At 59.1% G+C, this 17,778-nt stretch overlaps 1 protein-coding gene and 1 long non-coding RNA gene across 6 annotated transcripts; one reads left to right on the top strand and one right to left on the bottom strand.

The window, feature by feature from the left end:
• Window positions 1-327: 327 nt before the first annotated feature.
• MFSD2A (MFSD2 lysolipid transporter A, lysophospholipid) lies at window positions 328-10,536 on the top strand. Of its 4 annotated transcripts, XM_085305080.1 has the most exons (12): window positions 328-769; window positions 4,079-4,202; window positions 4,351-4,429; window positions 5,037-5,209; window positions 5,335-5,425; window positions 6,379-6,500; window positions 6,813-6,896; window positions 8,006-8,089; window positions 8,449-8,561; window positions 8,754-8,897; window positions 9,281-9,457; window positions 9,845-10,536. In XM_085305080.1, the coding sequence occupies exons 1-12, from the start codon at window positions 711-713 to the stop codon at window positions 9,900-9,902; spliced, it is 1,308 nt and encodes a 435-aa protein (XP_085161206.1). In that variant the 5' UTR covers window positions 328-710; the 3' UTR covers window positions 9,903-10,536. The 4 variants fall into 4 exon arrangements, with proteins under 4 accessions (XP_085161206.1, XP_085161208.1, XP_085161205.1 ...); XM_085305082.1 differs by lacking the exons at window positions 9,281-9,457; window positions 9,845-10,536 and having other exon boundaries at window positions 8,249-8,561; window positions 8,754-8,869; XM_085305079.1 differs by lacking the exons at window positions 9,281-9,457; window positions 9,845-10,536 and having other exon boundaries at window positions 8,006-8,561; window positions 8,754-8,869.
• A 1,628-nt stretch (window positions 10,537-12,164) lies between these two features.
• Window positions 12,165-17,470, bottom strand: LOC146595833 (uncharacterized). 2 transcript variants are annotated; one of them, XR_014895858.1, is made up of 4 exons: window positions 17,094-17,470; window positions 16,445-16,876; window positions 15,485-15,803; window positions 12,165-12,222 (listed from the first exon to the last, which is right to left on the bottom strand). It is a non-coding gene; the product is annotated as an uncharacterized LOC146595833 (long non-coding RNA). The 2 variants fall into 2 exon arrangements; XR_014895859.1 differs by lacking the exons at window positions 16,445-16,876; window positions 17,094-17,470 and having other exon boundaries at window positions 15,485-15,603; window positions 15,691-16,275.
• Window positions 17,471-17,778: the final 308 nt, after the last annotated feature.

Here is a 17,778-nt window from a genome sequence, read left to right as displayed (position 1 = left end):
GGCCCCGCGTCCGCGCCCGCGAGCGGCGGCGCTTCCCCCGGCGCTGCCTCCTCGCTGGTGGCTTTCCCTCGGGGAAGTACAGAGGAATCTGCGGTGCTGGAGTCTCATCTCCACGTGGCTTTGGTCGGAGGCTCGTGGACTTTTATCAGCTAAATCCCCCCGCAACCCCCCGGCTCTTCCCAGCCCTGCTGCTTCCGCTGTGCGGTCTTGTGCAAAGGCATGTGGCCGCTKGGTGCCTCAGTTTCCCGAGGCTACRCAACGGGATCGTACAGCCCTTTCCCTGGGACGGCGGGATCCGTCCCCCAAGCCCCRGCAGCGCTCGAGAGGAGGGGACGGAGCTGCAGCACCAGCGGGGCGCCTCGGCGCTGGCCGCCTGGAGCGTCGCGGGGAAACGTGCCCTGACGCTGTAGGAGTTTCCCGTGACAAAAGCACTGTGGGGCAGGAGGCAGCCCCAGAGAGGGATTGGGTCCGTGTGCCCCACGTGCCATTAAATGATCAGGAGAGGCCGAGGGACCTGTCCCCTGCTCCCGAACGATGATGAAGCTGTGGCCGCAGTATGGCTGTGGAGGTCTTGATGCCCAGCAAGGACAGCTGAGGGCTCGGGGTAGTTTTGCCTGCCCTAATGCAAGTTCTTCCTCTTGCAGCTGGACCCTTTCCATGCCTCCATCATCCTCTTCGTGGGGCGAGCCTGGGATGCCATCACGGACCCCATGGTGGGCTTCTTCATTAGTAAAACCTCGTGGACCCGCTTTGGCCGCCTGATGCCATGGTAAGAGACACTGCATGGCTCTGTGCAGCACCCTAGGGTTCCTTCTTGATGCATCACAGCAACTCCCAGCCAGCTGTAGGCGTCCAGACCTTGGCAGGGCAGGATGGGCTCAAGCTGTATCTCGCCCAGTAGCGTTCCCAGTGTGGTGACAGGTACCTCAAAATGCCTGAGGGGCTGCAAACATCTGCGTTTGGATCAGTGCCTGTTGCTCTACCCAGCCCCGAGCTGCCCYTGCACAAGCTGGGCAAGGCTCTGCTCCGGATTGCTCAACCTGGAGCAGCTCCAGCCTCCCCGAGAGCTGAGCCGAGGCCGAGCTCCGGTGYGAGGGCTGCCCGCCGCCGCGGGGCTCTGCTCCCGCGGCCAGCAGCGAGCCCGGTCGCTGGCGGAGCAGGCGGCATCGCGGCTGGGGGCGTGCGCGGCCCGTCCGTGGTGACGGGCTGCCGGTCGCGTGTGGCCGCCTTTCCGGCAGGGCAAGCAGCCGCCCCCGGCTTCGGGTGCCTGCACGGGGGTGCTGTCACCACCCTTGCGAGCAGGGCACTGGGTGAGGAAGGGGGCTCGTGCCTGCACCCGGGGGGGGGGGCAACACCACGGGACGCAGAGCGATGCGGTGCCGCCTGCCCCGAGCGCAGCGGAAGGACTGCGGGGTGCTAATCCCGAATGTCCCGCGCGAAAATAACCCGTGTCCGGGGCGCCTGCAGGCTCGCTGAAATACAACGCAGCAGAGGGGCAGGCGCAGGGGGAGAGGAATTAGAGGGATGCAGTCCTTCCCCCCGCAGATTATACCCTCCGCTTCCGGGCCTTCCTGGAATAGCTCTGGGCAGCAYGGCAGTTGCCTGTTGTTTAAGCCAGGCTCCGTGCGTAGCCTGAAATAGCTCCTCTCCCCGCTGCGCGCGTGGTGGGGTCTGGGGTCTGGCGATTAGAGGCAGGGCTGCGCAGGATAGCCGTGCGCGCCCAGGGCCGCCGCCGCCGCGGCTCTGCCCCGGCTGTAATCTCGCGCCGGCGAGGCAGGGGGTGGGGATGGAGCTGCTGCATTCCTCCAAACCGTTCTGGCGTCGTGAAAGTTTGCCAGAGCCGTTGACTCGTGCTGGGCCTCCCAGCCGTGCCAGGGCAGCGGGCTGCGTGCGCTAGCTCGGGGCTGCTATTCGTGGCTCAAGGGCCAGTTTGGGCTGAGTTGAGCTAGAGCTGAGTTAGAGCCCCCCGAGTTCAGGGTCCAGGAGCGCCGGACCCCTGGCCCCAGGTGGGGCCAGCCGTGCCGGGAGGCCTCGGTTTCCCCGCTTGCGAAGCCGGGAGCCGCCCATGCTACGGTGCATCATGCTCCGGACCCTCGGCACCGTAAGGTGACCCGGCGTCACCCCCTCGTACGCTCGGCTCCGCGGCGCWTGGGTTACTGCTTGACGCTGCTGTCGGGCCGAGCTGCCGCCGGCGCGCAGCTCCGAGCTGGCAAGGGCGAGCAAACCTCCCCGGGAGCCACCGCCGCCTCCCCCCTTCCACTGAGCTCTCTTTTTTAAAACGCTTTTTGTCCCGTTTCGCTCCAGCAGCGCGGGTGCCGGCTGCGTCCCCCTCGGCTGGCGCCGGGGTCGTTGCACYGTCCCCAGCCCCGCGCGGCGCACGCTCTCTCGGCCCCCGGTGAGCAAAGCTTTCCTTGACGCGTTGCTGACTTAAGAGCCCCGGGTTTGACCTTCCTCCGGGGCAGCGGCCGCGTGGAAACGGTTAAGGGCCGAGCCGGGAAGGGGGTGTGCGAGCCGCACAAAGGAACACGCCATGGCGCCGCGGCCAATAAGCGGGAGAGCGCGTCACGGCCGGCCGCCTCCGAGCCTCCCCGTCGCCGCGGCCCGGGTCGGGGTAACTYGCAGTCACTTGGCTGCCGGGAGGCACCGGGCAGCCCGGGCCGGGGCTCAGCACCCGCAGCCGGGTGCTGGGGACGGGGAGGGGGGGAGCCCGGCGGGGGCTTTGGCGTCCTCCCCGGCGGAAGCGTGTGTGCGTTGGCGCCCGCGGCCAGCGTGACGTGGTTCCCGCGGGGGCTGCGGTGACTCATTTGAAGTTTCCCTTGGCTCCACGTATGTGCGCGGCGATAAGCGGGCGCTAGAGGAGTGGCTGGGAGCCGGTTCGCCCCTTCCCTCCCCCTCCCCGGAGTGACACGCGCGCAAAAAAATGTGCATGTGCTGGGCGCCGAGCCTCTCCCTGCTGCCTCCGTCYGCGGAGATTCGGTTTCTCGCGCCCTCCCCGCTTTAAATTTAAACTTTGCGCCTCATAACGTCAGCGTGGAAGGAAAGATCTGGCGCCCTCGTTGCAGGGTGGTGGAGGGAAAGCCCTGACCCTCGGGAGAGCACTCTGTCCTGTGCCTGGTTTTATCAGCCTAACTGCAGGACGCAGCCTCTGGCTGGGAGCTGCTGGGACGCAGTAACTGAGAAGCAGAGTGAAATCGGTCTCCCAGGCTGATCTTGACACAGCTTCCTCCCAGGAGGAGGATTTCTTCCTGTGCCCTCCCGAACGACAGGCACTTCCCATCCCTGCAGATCCGSATCCCTGCAGAGCTGCCCCCCGCTGCAGCCTGCGGCAGGACGAGGGCTGTCGCTGCACTGGACGGAGCCGAGAGATGCTCCAGGCAGCTTCCCCCCGCGTTCGCCCTCGCTGGCCTGTCCTGCGGGCACCGCCGCCAAGCGCTAGCGCTTGAGCAATCTCCTCTGATCCTCCGTGGCACTTTGCATCCCTTGTCCCTGCGCCCGCAGCTCTGGCGCAGGAGCGGAGGAAGGAGCCAGCTCGCTGCTGGCTGGCAACGTGCCCCTTCCCTGCCAGGAAAACGGAGGTGGCCTCGGCCCTGGGACCAGGGCTCTGGCAGCAAAGCGGAGCTGGCGCGCGGGGCTCAGGGCGGCGGGAGGAGGGCTGTGCCGCCTGGCAGCTCCCCAGCCCTCGCCGGGAGGAGGGAGGCGATTACACCCTGCCGAACACGCGGCAGAGGTAGGGGCCGGGGGCGGAAGCTGAGGCGGGAGCGGATCGATCCCTGCYGTCAAAGCAGGGCTGTTCTCACAGATTACGCCCTTTCCCTGCGAGCCCGAGTTGGCTCATCCCGTTTCCCAGCCCGTCTGACCGGAGCTGCTGCCTTCGGCCRGATCCAAGTGTTCCCGGCAGCAGCTGCTCCTCAGCCAGGGGCTGGAGCGGGGTGAGGCAGCCAGGGCAGCTCGGAGGAGCCCCCGGAATCGGGTGCCCGAGCCCACGAGAGCCGCGAGCGCTGACGCTGCTGGGGAGCCGAGCCCGGCGGCCACCCGGSGCGCTCCCTGCCCGCGAGGCTAACGCTGCGTCCTCCCAAAGGATCATCTTCTCCACTCCGTTTGCCGTCATCTCCTACTTCCTGATATGGTTTGTGCCGGACATCTCCAGAGGCCAAGTGCTGTGGTACCTCATCTTCTACTGCGTGTTCCAGACCCTGGTGACGGTGAGCCGGGCTCCGCACGTCCTGCGGTCGGTGGGCAAGGGATGGAGAGGGCGTCTCCCTGCCTCAGCCCCGCTGAGGACCCTTCCACCCCGGTGCCGCGGCCTCTCACGCTGTCCCTGGGCTGATTTTYCTCTTCGTGCCATTGCAGTGCTTCCACGTGCCTTACTCGGCGCTGACCATGTTCATCAGCAGGGAGCAGAGCGAGCGGGATTCGGCCACCGCCTACCGTAAGAGCCTTTCCCCGCCTCTCCCCTCCGTCCTCCCCCGTTCTGTGCGGCGGCGGGTGCTCGGCCCCGGCTGAGGCACTCGGAGCCCTTCGCCACGGCTCTCGCTGGGCTGAGAAGCCTCCCGGTGCGCTGCCAGCGAGGCTCGTTTGATCACATCCTGGCCTGAGGATGSTGCGCGACAGACTGTTCAGGGCTCGAATCGCAGCCTCCAGCTCTTCCTGTTCCTCTCCATGGCTCCTCCTGCCAACTCCCCTGTCCAGCCTGGTGAGAGCTGGGCYGATGGGACTTGGTCTCTGTTATGGCCAAGTGCGTGGAGCAAGCGATGGGGGATCTGAGCTCCCAAGCCTTTTCTCCTGCTCTGTCATATAGCAGGCTGAGCACCAAAGACAAAGTCTTGGCATTACTCCCTGCCTCAGTTTCCCCAGTAAACACAGGGTTTCACTGGGTTCCCAAGGGAACTGTAGGAGACCTGCATTGACTCATCTCTGCTGGTGAAGGGCAATGAATCGCAGCTGGAGGGCAGTCAGGCTCTGCCGTGGAGCAGGGTTTTGTGCTTGCCCTTCTGGYTCTGAGGGCTGTGCTCAGTCCCGCTGGCTTCTCTGCGCAGGTATGACGGTGGAAGTGCTGGGCACTGTGCTGGGCACCGCCATCCAGGGCCAGATCGTGGGCAAGGTGGATACTCCCTGCATCCAGAGCCCTGTCTTCCTTGGTGAAACCAACTCCTCAGTGGCCATGGAGGAGGTGAACATGACACACGACACTGGCTCGCTCACAGACACGGTAAGCCGAGGGGACCCGCTGGTGCTCCCTGCCATGTCCTCCTTGCTGCGGCTGCTGGCCCCCTTAACAGGGCTGGCTCCTGGGAGGAGCAGCCTCCCTCACTGCTCCCCATCCCTCTCGCACAGAGAAATGCCTACATGATCGCAGCGGGGGTCATTGGGGGCCTCTACATCCTCTGCGCCGTGATCCTGTCGGTGGGCGTGCGGGAGGAGAGAGGTGAGTTGGGCCGCAGGCTCTGCAAACTGCTGCTCAGCAGGGGCACGAGATTGCAGGGCCGGATCTGCTGTTGGGGTGACTGTCTCCTGGCAAGGTCCTTCACTAGGTGACACTCGCTTGTCTGTAAAGAGCAGGAAGGACAAACATGGGGATCTGTTTCAGAGAACAGTCCTTGGCCCCTCGGGTGGAGAGGAGGCTCTAGAGCTGCTGTACAGTTGCATCTGTCCCTGGACTGAGTTGTCATGGGCCACTAAGCCCTGTGATGTGCAGAAATACTTTGGGCTCCTGGAAGTACTGGGGCACCTGCCAGGGGCATCTTTATGAGCCCATCTGAGCCCTTCCTGCTCCTTGGGGAGCAGCGTGCAGTACAAGGAAGGCTTTGGTCACCTCCAGCCAGGACTACATTTGCCACATCTGCTCTACCTTGGCATAGTGAACTTGCTCTCGTTCCACAGGTGAAGCCCCAAAGGAAGGGGGCAGATAGAGCTGACGCCTGGGCACAGGGTTGCAAGGAAAGCTTTGCGGAAAGAGTGTTGTGGGAAGGACATGACCAGAGCATCTTCAGGGTGTGTTACAACATTAGCATAGCCCTAAGGACTTACCTGCCTGATCAGTCTCTTGGAGATAAATGTTATCTAGCATAGGCTTGGCTGRCCAAGGTCTCTAGTGCCAGCCTGGACACCCTGGGATGTAGGGTGATGTTCAAAGTCCAGCAGTCTTCTGTCCTTCCCTCCCTCTGCTTTGTGGCCAGCTCTGCTCATGCCAGGCAAATCACCCAGGTCTTCCCTTCTCCCTCTGCATGGTGCTGAGGGACCTCCGGGCCAGGGCATGGCATCCTCAGACGTTGCCCTGACTCTTTGGGGTGGGTGCTCTGGAGCTGGSTGTGTGGTGCTGTGCCCCAGGCTGCTGTTTCTGTGGCTCTAATGATCATCTCATTCTGCTGTGCTTCCCAGAGGCCTCCGAGCTCCAGACGGACGAGCCCGTCTCCTTCTTCCAGGGGCTGAAGCTGGTGATGAATCACGGTGCCTACATCAAGCTGATTGCTGGCTTCCTCTTCACCTCGCTGGCCTTCATGGTAAGGACAAAGCTGGGCTTGGGGGATGTTGAGGAGGGAAAGACAGCAGTGCAGCTCGATAACTGCTGGGGTATGAGCAGCACGGGATCTTGGCAAGCCAGGAGCATGCGAGGTGCCAGGCTGAAGGGGCAGGAGCAGCCCCAGGCAAAGAGGGAAAATGTGGCCTCATGCCCTGAGATGGGTTAGTGAACGGCTGCTTTCCTCCACTGCTTGCGCTTTGGGTGCAGTCTTGCAGGAGGAGTGCATGCATCCCTCTGGGGTGGGTAGGACGTCCATCAGCCTCCCCTAACCTGCTGTCTCTCTCTTCCTCAGCTGCTGGAGGGCAACTTTGCCTTGTTCTGCACCTACACCCTGGGCTTCCGCAATGAGTTCCAGAACATCCTCYTGGCCATCATGGTGTGTACAGGCTCCTGTGACCTCTTGGGATTGGGATTGCGCTGTAGTGAGATGCAGGAGCCTGGGACTCCCGTGGGTCTGCCCCAGAAGTTGGCATGAGATGGGTGCTTGAGGGGAGGGAGGCCATGGGGCTGCAACCATCTGCCCTGGGAACAGTGACCAAAGGTGCCCCAGGAGACAGGGAGGAGGAAGGAGTTACGGAACCTTCTGTGAAGGCCTGGCCAGCTGGTGAGAACAGCAAGGCTTTTGTTTCCATGCAAAGGCAGCCAAGAAAGGGGGGAGAACAGGAGCCATGGGGGCCTTTTGTCCAAATCCTGCCACTTATCTCCCTTCCCCCATAAGAAAAGGATCCCAGGGTTTATTGCTAGGAGGATGGAGCAAAGCAGCTCCCTGGAAGCCCTTTCCACCATGCTTGATGGGGTGGAGAAGTGTGAGCAGTGAGAGCCTTGGGGCAAGGCAGCCCTCCTGTCCTTGTGCCCACACGTTCCCAAGGCCTGACCCAGGCTGTTTGTTCATTGGGGCTGTAAGCAGGAGGCAGTGTCTTCTCTCGTGGCTTGGCCCCTTGAGAGACCCTCAGCCCCATGGCTTGACAGCCAGAGGGGATCGTCACCCAGGCTGGACAGGCTGCATCCCTCAACCAGGTCCTGGAGTGCCCTGGGAGGGAGCTGCAGCAGCCCCTGGCTCTCAGCTGCGCTGTGTTCGTGCAGCTGTGCCAACATCAGGCCCCTTCCTGCCACTGAGAATCAGGGAGAAAGATCCTCCCCCTGCCCAGCCCCCAGGGTGGGTGTAGGTGTGCTGGCAGCAGCTGGGTGCCCTGAGGACAGACACCAGCTGCTGAGCACCTGGGGAGGAGGTGGCCCCATGGACCTGCTCCAATCGKGAGCTCTCCTCCCTGGGAGTGGAGGCAGGGAAGGGATGGGGTGAGGGCGGGCAGGCAGCCTGGCGCAGGCAGTGTGGATGCACGCCAGCCCTGTGAGTGTGTAGAAACCAGAGGCGCTGGGAAGGATGTCACGGGGAGGCTTTGTCCAGGCTCCTTGCTGGGAAGAGATTTGGTCCCAGAGAAGACCCTGGCTAGTCAGTAATGCCACAACCCTCTTCCTTCCTCCTAGCTCTCTGCCACCTTGACCATTCCCCTCTGGCAGTGGTTCCTCACCCGCTTTGGAAAGAAGACTGCTGTCTATGTGGGCATCTCGGTGAGTGGGTCCCCTTGGGTGCAGAGGTGCACGACAGGATGGTWTCTCACACAGGGCAAGCAAAACTACATCCCCCGGAGCGGGACCAGAGCTGGGCAAGGGCTGATTTGGCATCTGTCCTTCTTCCTGTCTTTCGTGCTATTGCAAACATCGCTGCAGAGGAAACGATGTCCTCTCGTCCTGGAAATGGCTGCTGGGGGGCTCTGGGAGGAAGCCTGCACCACTGCTTCCCCAGCTGTCCCTGTGGCTGGAAAGCAGCCCTTCCTGAGGGCTGGCAAGTGTGGGACAGAGGTGGGGAAAGGCCAGGGGTGTCTGCATCAGGCACTGCTGAGGCCAACCCTGGTTTTTGTCCCGTCCAGTCTGCCATCCCCTTCCTCATCATGGTGGTTGTCATGGACAGTAACCTCATCGTTACGTACATTGTGGCTGTTGCAGCTGGGATCAGCGTTGCAGCTGCCTTCCTCCTGCCCTGGTGAGTGTGAGGTTCCTGTGCTGCTTTCGCCTCTTGGCTCAGCCTGGAGGTTTTAAGTCCTTGTAAGGCTTTTTTTTTGCCATGTTTCAGCCCAAGATGGGTGTCAGGGTGGGAAATCCTCCTAGGAGAGGCAGGAGGAGATGCTTCCTCATTGGCTTGGTCCATGTGTTCGTCTTCCCACTCTCCATGCAGGTCCATGCTCCCAGATGTCATAGACGACTTCAAGCTGCAGCACCCTGACTCCCGTGGCCATGAAGCCATCTTCTTCTCTTTCTATGTCTTCTTCACCAAGTTCACCTCTGGGGTCTCCCTGGGCATCTCCACACTCAGTTTAGAGTAAGTTCTTGCAGGAGTCGGGAGCAGAGGAGTCTCTGCTTTCCAAAGTCAGGAAGGGAGGAGAGAGGTCTAAATTCACAAACCTTTTCCCAAAGGGAAAACAYTGCTTTGTACCTTGCCTATCCTAAACCACGCGAGCTGCCTTCCTGTCATGTTCAGAGCACGTGCACCACTGAGGTACCAGACCTTGCTGCTTTGCAGCTTTTGGTTAGAAACCTCGATGGTATGCTCTGGCTGAGAGCAGCTTGGAGCCAAAGCCAGGCTGTCCTGCAGGACTGTCCTACAGTGATTGCACCTTCCCTGGGAGAGTTCCCGCAAGCCAGTGCGGGAGAGGAGGTGCTGGTTTGTATTGCCCTTGCTTGAAGGCTCTTCCCTGTCCGTAGCTTTGCAGGGTACCAGACCCGGGGTTGCTCCCAGCCCAGCAAGGTGAATTTCACCCTGAAGATGCTGGTGTCAGCTGTGCCTGTGGGGCTGATCCTGCTGGGCCTGCTTCTGTTCAAACTGTACCCCATCGATGAGGAGAAGCGGAGGAAAAACAAGAAGGCCCTGCAGGACTTAAGGTGAGTGTTGCTCTGCATCCCAGCCTGTGCCACGGAGTTGGCAAGCGTGGTGCATCAGCAGGGTGTGTGGGGGCAAGATCAGGCCTGGACTGCTTGGGACACAGCACAGCTTGTGCAGGAATCCGCTGGCACGCCATCCGCTGGYGTGGGTGGCAGCGAAGGGAGGGGCTGGCTTTCCCAATCCCAACATCAGAAGTAATGGTACGAGATGTCAGCAGGGAACCTGCCTTTAGTGTTGCTAAAGGGAACTTGTGCAAGGACTGGGCAAGGCAGTGACGTCCCTCTCGAGCCCTTCTGGGACTCAAAGGCAGAAGTCTCCTCTGGGCCAGGGAGCTGGTGGGGAGGAAGGGCTGGCCTCATGCTTCTTCCCCAACCTTTCGCCCCTAGGGAGGAGAGCAACAGCAGCTCTGAGTCGGACAACACAGAACTCGCCAGCATCGTGTGATCCTGAGCTGGGTCCCTCCCTTTACACCTGGGGCTCTTCGAAGGACTCGKCCAGGGGCTGGAACAGCCCTGTGCTGCTCTAGGCATGTACCACCGAGGAGCRCCCCGGGGCAGCTGTGCAGAGCATCCACCATCGCCTCAAACATGAGATCTGTGCTGGTCTTGTGCCTTCCATGGGATCCACAGAGCACTGGTAGTGTACATTACACAAATTGACCCTGTGGTACTAGAGTGCCTCATGAGAGAGGAAAAAAAAAAAAAGAAAAGCACTACTCACCTGCCAGGCCCCAGAGAGCAGAAAAGCCCAGACTTAGGATCCTTTTGCTCATAACACTTGTGCCTGCTGCCTGTCTGTGCCTGGACTGCGTGAGGCCGGTCTGCCTGGCGCTGCCTCGTGGCTCACCTGTGGGACAGGGGATAAAGGTTAGTGTACATTACACTGTCAATGTGAACGCTAACCTCTGCTGTCTGTACATAAGACACTAATTTAGAGCTGTTCTTTTGTTGTTTTTATAGAGCCTAATTGATTAACTTAATGTAAATATGAAGCTGTTTCTTATTTGTATATGTCTGTACAGAAACCAAACTCAAGGACCTATTAATTTACATAAAGTCAGCAGAGCTGGTGTGGGGAATTTCTTTGTTCGACTGCTCTTTCGCGGATGTCAGCAAGCCAGAACCGAGGTCCTTCCACACACTGTGGGCCTGACTTCCCACAAGCTGAAGGTGCTGGAATGCCGTAATCCCGGCAGGCAGCCGTGGCCAGCAGCCCCTTGCCCTGTGCGGCTCCTTGCTCAGCGCCTGCACCGCAGCAATCCCACAAAGGGTCTATTATTTTCCCTCCTTCAAGAGGGAAAGGGGGGTGGAGGGAGGAATGAAATGAAAGCGCTGGCGGTGGACATTGTGAGCCCAGGACTGGAAACAGGAGAGGCAGCTGGAGAGCAGAGAGAAAGGGAATGCAGGCTGTGTGACACTCAACGCTTTCTCCCTTGGTGGATGGCTGTGCAAGCGCTAATCTTTGCGATGGCTCTCATCAAGGCTGTGGATATTTATACCTTGCTCTCTCATTCCCCCTCTAAAGCAGAAGTGGTGAGAGCTTTGCCCTGCCTGTTCTGCAAGAGCAACGCAATCCTGCAAGCGTAACGGATAGGGGAAATACCAGCTGGAGCACGGCCACGGCACRATGCAGCAGAGGCAAAGCAGCCACGAGCACAGTTTGGGGCAAATGGCTGCAGAGTGAGAGGGGCACGATGGCTCTGCTCCTCCRTCCCCACAGCCACCTTCTGCACAGTTTCCTTTTAAGCCTCCTGCACATTTCTGACACCAACAAGAAATTAGTGGAGTAAGTGCTTGAGGCAAGAGCAGCCCCTTTGCATGGGAGGACTTGAGGGGTGAACAGCTCACACCCACATGCTGGGGGGAGGAAGACAGGAATGAAGCAGGGGGTAAAAATAGCATGAGGGATTAAATCTTAGTTGGGAATTCTTATGTAGGCCCTGCTCGGCCAAGGTGTTGGGGGAGCAGGAAGGAGCAAAAGGGCTGCGAAGGAGAAGGGTGACTGTTCCTGCAGYGCTGGGGCGGCATGAGGCTGGGGAGGCAGGAGAAGGGCAGTGCTTCAGCTCCAGCTGTGCACAGAGCTCGAGACTGTGGCAAACATACTAACCCCGATCTCCTTCCTGGCCAGGTTTGTGAGCAGTCATCCTGCTCATCACTGCTGCTACCATTTCTTTTCCAAAGAGTTTCAACAGAAGTCAGGTTCTCCTTTTATTCTTTGCCTCCTGTTTTCAGGCTCTGTAGGGCTCATGAAGAGCCTGTGTTCAGTCTTTTTGCAGTAAGCTCAGGAGGCTAAAAGCACATTGAGCTTGAAACTGGGCCCAGAAATTCCTAGCTGAACACACCTCTATCTGAGACTTTTAAGAAAATAGGATAGAGGAAAAAATGACTGTAGGAGTTAACACCACTGAGCCCTGGGCAGAACTCCAGCCTCTAAGCAAAGGCCATGTCTTGCAGTTGTGATTACAGAGGGCTTTCACACCACGCATGGAGGGAAACGGTGCCTGGGGCATGAGGAAAGGCTCTCTGGCCCAGGAAACTTGCCCAGCCTGTGCTGCATGGGGCAATGCTGCTGTGGCAGCAGCTGGCCTCGAGCAGCAGTTGTGCTGTGGCTTCATYTGCACTAACCTTAACAGCAGAACGAATGCAATCGGACGGCAGGGGCGTTCCTCCCCCAGAGCTGGGGCTACGTCGCTGCTGCATCCTCCAGGCCGGGTGGGTGAACCGCACGTCGGAGCTGACAGACRGACAGCCAAGCAGAGCTGACCCTGGGAAATCAAAGTCAGAACACGGAAAATGCTGGTGTCAGCTGTGTGCTCAGCACCTGCTGAGCCGATGCCACTAATAGCATATGGGCTGGGGCTGTGCTGTACCCAAACCATATGTGGGTGCAGGCAGTCAGCCCAACTCCCAGCTGAGCGGCTCGAAGAGGCTCCCAGGCCAGCTGGGGCRGTGGGTTTCCCACCTGGTTCAGGGGCAGGCTGAGAGGGGCTGAGGGAGTCTTCCCTGAGCCGGAGGGCATTGCTGCCCRCGCTGGAGGGGAGCACAGGGCTTCTGTTTCGCTCAGAGAAGCAACTCGTCTCATTCCTTTCCTTCACAAGGGACCAACCCTCTCGACCGCCACAGCAAGGCCAGCAGGGCTGGCTGCAGGGGCCCGGTGCCACCCAGGGCAGGTCACCCATGGGCCGTGCTGGTCAGCATAGTGCAGGCTGCTGCAGACCCCCTCCCTGCTGAATGAGCCGGGACTCCCAGGACAGGAGCTGCTTCTCCCTGTGCGTTTGTCCAGGGGAGCTTTGGGCATTTGAGCTGGTTGTGGTCCTTACCAGCAGGAGCTCAAGCTTTCCGATACCCCAGTGGGTGGAAGATCCTGTCCCTCAGGAGGGCTGACTGCAGGGTCACCAAACAGAACTGCCCCTTGTGCTCAGGGCCATTGGTATCCCTTATACTGCAGCTGGGGAGGTCTGACTACAAAAGCCTTCTAAACAGCCCCCCAAAGGCCTCTGCATCTAGCAGAGCCAGTGAACTGTACGTTAGGGCACCCCTGTACCCTTCCCAGGGCCTCTAGTCCAGCTGCAAAGCTCACTCAAGCCCTGGAGAAACCTGCTGGGTGCTGGGGCCCAGTGCACCCAGCATGCACAGCTGAGCCTGGACTGGTGTGCAGTGCTGGCTCTCACAGCACACAGCGGGTCAGCTCAGGACACTGCCCAGGCCACGGGGCAGCCCAGAAGCAAGCCAGCGACGTGCTGTCAGGTTGGACACCTGCAAGGAGGGAGAGGCGCAGGGGGACTGGGAGGAGACGGGCAGGAGACAAGCACAGACCTTCAGCCCAGCCACAGGCCTCGGAGGGGACACAACCCAAGCAGATGTCAGTCATGGCAGGGCTTCCAAGGAGGGCAGCAGGGGAACCTGCCACGTAGGAATTGCATCCTCTGTCACCAATGGTGGCAATGCAAAACACATGGATACCCTCCCGGCTGAGGTGGCCAGACARGAGTCAGTGTCTCTCCTGAGGGCTGTGTTTCAGGAGAGACTGGAGGGATCGGAGCAAGGTCACTGGACTGGATCAGAGATCTGAAAAGATGGCTTCTGAGGTGACACCAGCCACAGTTTACCCAAGGATGGATAAGCAGAAGTGTGAAAAGTCTTTCCTTGCAGACGCAGGGACTAACTGCCCTCCTTATCCACAGGAAAAGGGCAAAGAGCTACGAGCTTATCTTGCAGAGAGAGATTTCTGAAACTTTCAAACAGCCGCTGCAGGGGGACAGTTTTCCCTCAGCCCCTGTGATAAGAGTCCCCTGGGCTGGAGAACCCACAAGCCCTGAGCTGACCGCAGAAGCAGGAGGAAACCACTAGTGTCTGGTTTCATGGTTGCTTCAAGCTGAACCAAACGCAGGCTGCCGCAGAAAGGGGTGTTCGAGAGTGCAGCCGCTCCGCTGTGCCGGTGTCCTCTCSCGGGCACCGCGTCGGGGACCGGATCCAGCTCAGCCAGGAAAAGTTTAGGGCAGAGGCAGGACTGCAGGAGCAGGGTGGCACTCAGGCTTTGCCGGGGGGTCGTGGGAGCAGACGCACCTCCCCGCCACGCCGATCTGCCTGCAGGCTGCGTTTTGCCACCAGCCAGGGAAGGCAGAGTTAAGCTGTGGCCAGCTGTTCTGACCAAGGAACCACCCAACGGAGGTATTCTGGGTTCAGCCAGCCCCGGGGGTCACCTTGGCTGTGTCAGCCAGCTGAGCTCATTCACCTCATCTGCAAACAGGGACTGAAGGCTACAGGCCTGCTTTAGCGGGCTTTAGTTAATGTTTTACAAAACCACTGCTTCCAATGATGTATGCGGCCACGGCACTTCCATACATGGCCAGAAATTAATGTGGCACTGAGATGAGATATCTTGCTACAAAAGAATCCCCCAAACCTTTCCTCAGAAATGAAGCTATAAACTGCTTTGCTGGAAAATGAACTGCTGAGGGCAGGTCAACGCTCAGACTTTGGTTTAATCAGAGGTGGCTCAGGGAGTGTAGTTACAGCACAGGACTGTCTTTGCCCCTGCCAGGACTGCTTGCCTCTGTGGCGGATTCAGAGGCTGCTAAGCACCACAAGGACCTGGGCTAGAGCACAGATACGCATCTGCATCACACCACTGCACAGAAGGAACAAGTGCTCTCCTTCACAGCTAGCATAACGAGGCCACCTAAGGGCCACAAATGCAATGCATCTCATGGCTAAAAGGAAGCATTTTTAAAAATCTACCCTGGGGCTAGATCTTCTTTGGGGGCAGAGCCCACTGCTGCCAATCATTGCAAACAGTGTGACTGRGCTAAGGAGCAGGGCCCAGATGGAAACAACCAGGACTCCAGCCTGCTGGACAGTGTGACAGGTACCCGAGGTTAGGAGCAAATGCCCCCATAGCCCTTGGAGGAGAGGGAGACAAGGCACCAACTGCCTGGCAGCAATGTGGGGAAGCTGTAAGCTTTCTGCTGGAAACAGGGCACTGGGACAACTGCATACTGGTTTACTGGCACTCCGATCCTCTACTGAGTGTTGACCTGGTTTACAGCAGATCCCATACAGGCAGTGCTTTGGTGACTCAGTCTTACTGGGATCTTGATCTTTGTTCCTTCAAGAACGACGTTCAGCTGAACAAAAGCCTGAGCAGAAGCCAYGCCAGAAGCAAACAAGCTAGAGGTTGGGACTACCTTGTGATATCCCCAGTGTTCCACTGCTGGGAAGCTTTCTTCCTCTCCTCACTTACTCGGTTATTTCTAGTTCCTCTCCCCCATTTCACTTCCTCTTCATGAAAGCAGCCTGGCAGGAGGGCTGCTGTGTGCACTGCCCACCAGGATTACTGCCTGCCCACGTATCAGCAAAGCAGCTGCCTCCTAGATAGAACGTGGCTTGTGTTTTATTGCTGCGAGCAGCCAAGTCTGGCCTGACACGACCAGCCCGTGTGGGAGCAGACTATGGAGCCTATACTTCCCTCTGGGTTCCCACCCAGTGTGAACACGTTCTCCTGAAGCAGTTTGGGATCAGACCTACCTGTAGGATGCTGCACATAGGACTGTACAGAAAAGAGGTAGCTGTATCTTCTATTTCATATCATGTTAATTGATAGCTCCAAAAGAGTCTCAYTGTGATGCATCCAGAGACGGAGAGAGCTACAAGAGGCAGACAGACATTGGCATGGTGGAAAATGGAGCAAAAAAAACAGAGAATGCATCAGTCATGAACAAGAGCTCCCTTACACAGAGCACCTGGGAGAGCAAGGGGGCATTGAGCACAGCATCTCGGATTATGTCAGGCAGATCACACAGGCAACAGCAGAGGAACTGCTCTTGCATCCACTATCAGCTTCAGTCTAATTAGGCAGGAAAATATGAGGGCAACAGTTCAAATCTCAGAGGCAACTCAGCTCCGTGTGATCTGCCAAGGTGGCTGGCCAGGAGCCAAGGGGCTGTGCAGAGAGGAAAGGGGTTACAAGAGCTGCAGTCTTCACCAACAAGACGCAGGACTCCTATCAACTTGCTGCTCCCCCTCAGAGCCCCCAAAAGCAAAGCCTGAGGATTTTTAATGCCTCCCCAGCACACAGGGAACATAAAGCTAGTGGAGACAACCTCACTAGATGTCAGTAGAGCCTCACTCGCCTGCTCCCAATCCCTCTGGCAATTCCCAACAGCTCAACACCAACACCTCCTTTCCTGCCTCCCCCTGWCAGGGACCACAGACAGAGCCCAGAGCTCCAGCTCAACTCAGAAGCTCTGAGGCAACACCATGGTGACTCGGTGACTCGTCCCCAGTTTCCACTTTGCTGGGCGGCTGCTGCRGCAGACGTTACCATCTATGGTAGCAAAGAAGAGGACAGGAAGCAGTGCTAAAGTCAGCAGATCTCATTGGGTTTTCTCCTCCTTCCCATCCTGTAAAAGTGCCCCAGCCTTCTCAGGGAGAGATGCTCAGTCTGTTTTTCCCTGCAGAAACCCTGAGCTCAGAGGGCAGCTTTACCTCCTGCTTCTGSGGCCGCTTAGCTAGTGGATCTGAAAATGCAGAGGAAAGCTTCAGTCCTTGCAGCAGACTGGCAGAACACTTGCCCCTTCTTTAACTGTGGCAGCAAACACCTTCTCACAGCAAGTCCTGCTGTAATGGTAAAAGCAGACAGGGGAGCCTTGTGTGGGAGGAACACAGTGTTGACTCCAGGGACTTCTTCCTGGTGCCAAGTAATTTTTGCCTTGACCTCTCCATTCTTGATCTCTCCATAAAAAAAAAGCCAGGGTAACAATATTTATCCACCCTCTACCGAGTGCTTTGAGACCCTCAGATCAAAGAAGGTCTGTGAGCACAGCAAGGCTTCAAAGTGCATCATACCCAGCAGAGTAGAAGAGTCTTGTAGGAGGTTCCTTCTGAGAAGCGCTTATGCTTYGGCTAAGCCAGCACAAGCTAAAAATGAAAAGATTTACATTTGCCACGTGTAGCCTAGCAATAAAAAGCTCCCTTGCACAGAACACCAGCAGCACCAGGACAGAAGATCTCCAGGCTCCTGGCCTGTCCTTCTCCAGGGAAGCAGAGTTGTGTCTCCTCATGCAAAAAGCCTTTCCCACCGTTAGCCCTGGTTTAGCTCGTATTTAGCCCACCTCACCTTGCAGGTTTTGCTTACCAAGGCTCCTCGGTGAGAGAACTTTCCGCTCTTTTGGCTTCAGCTGGAGCGGAAATGGCTTGTGCCCTAGCCAAGTGCTACTGTCGAGCAGGATGCCAGGAGTGCATCCCTGGACACTTACAGTGCTTCTGGATCTGTTCCAGCCCCCAAGGATTCATCCTGAGGAAAGGGTGTAGCTGTTTTAATTGTAAACAGTCTCCAGGAGAGCCTTCCCCAACGCCCTGCATCAGACCTAGCTCGGAGGGGGCCTTGACCTCAGCTCCCCACCACGCCATTGCCGAGGGGAAGGAAGCCCCGACGCGTCGTCCCTTCCTCTTCCTCTGAGGGGTATCCGYACTGCAACCCCCGACTCTGCTCCGGAAGCGCCTACCCAGGGGAGCCCCCTTCCCCTCTACAACGGCGTCGCCCCCCCAAGAGGGCCACTGCCCCCCGCAGCCCCACGCTGGGGGTCCCGGGGCACAGCCCCCAGGCACTTCTATAGAGCCCCAACCTCCAGCCTACCCCCCACGGCGTCCCAAGCCCCCTAAACCGCCCCCCAGCCCCACGCTGGGGCCCCAGACCTCCTGAGGAGCCCCCCCCCGGGCCTCCCCCTCCCCTCTGCGGGGCTCGGAGGCGCGTCGAGGATCCCAGACCGCCCCCGACCGCTCTGCGGGTCCCAGCACCTCTCCGGGGACCCCCAGCCCCC

The sequence above is a fragment of the Rhea americana genome, unplaced genomic scaffold (assembly GCF_003343005.1).
Source record: "Rhea americana isolate MKP2758 unplaced genomic scaffold, rheAme1 scaffold_215, whole genome shotgun sequence".
Taxonomy (NCBI): domain Eukaryota; kingdom Metazoa; phylum Chordata; class Aves; order Rheiformes; family Rheidae; genus Rhea; species Rhea americana.
This window is presented reverse-complemented; position numbering and strand designations above follow the sequence as displayed.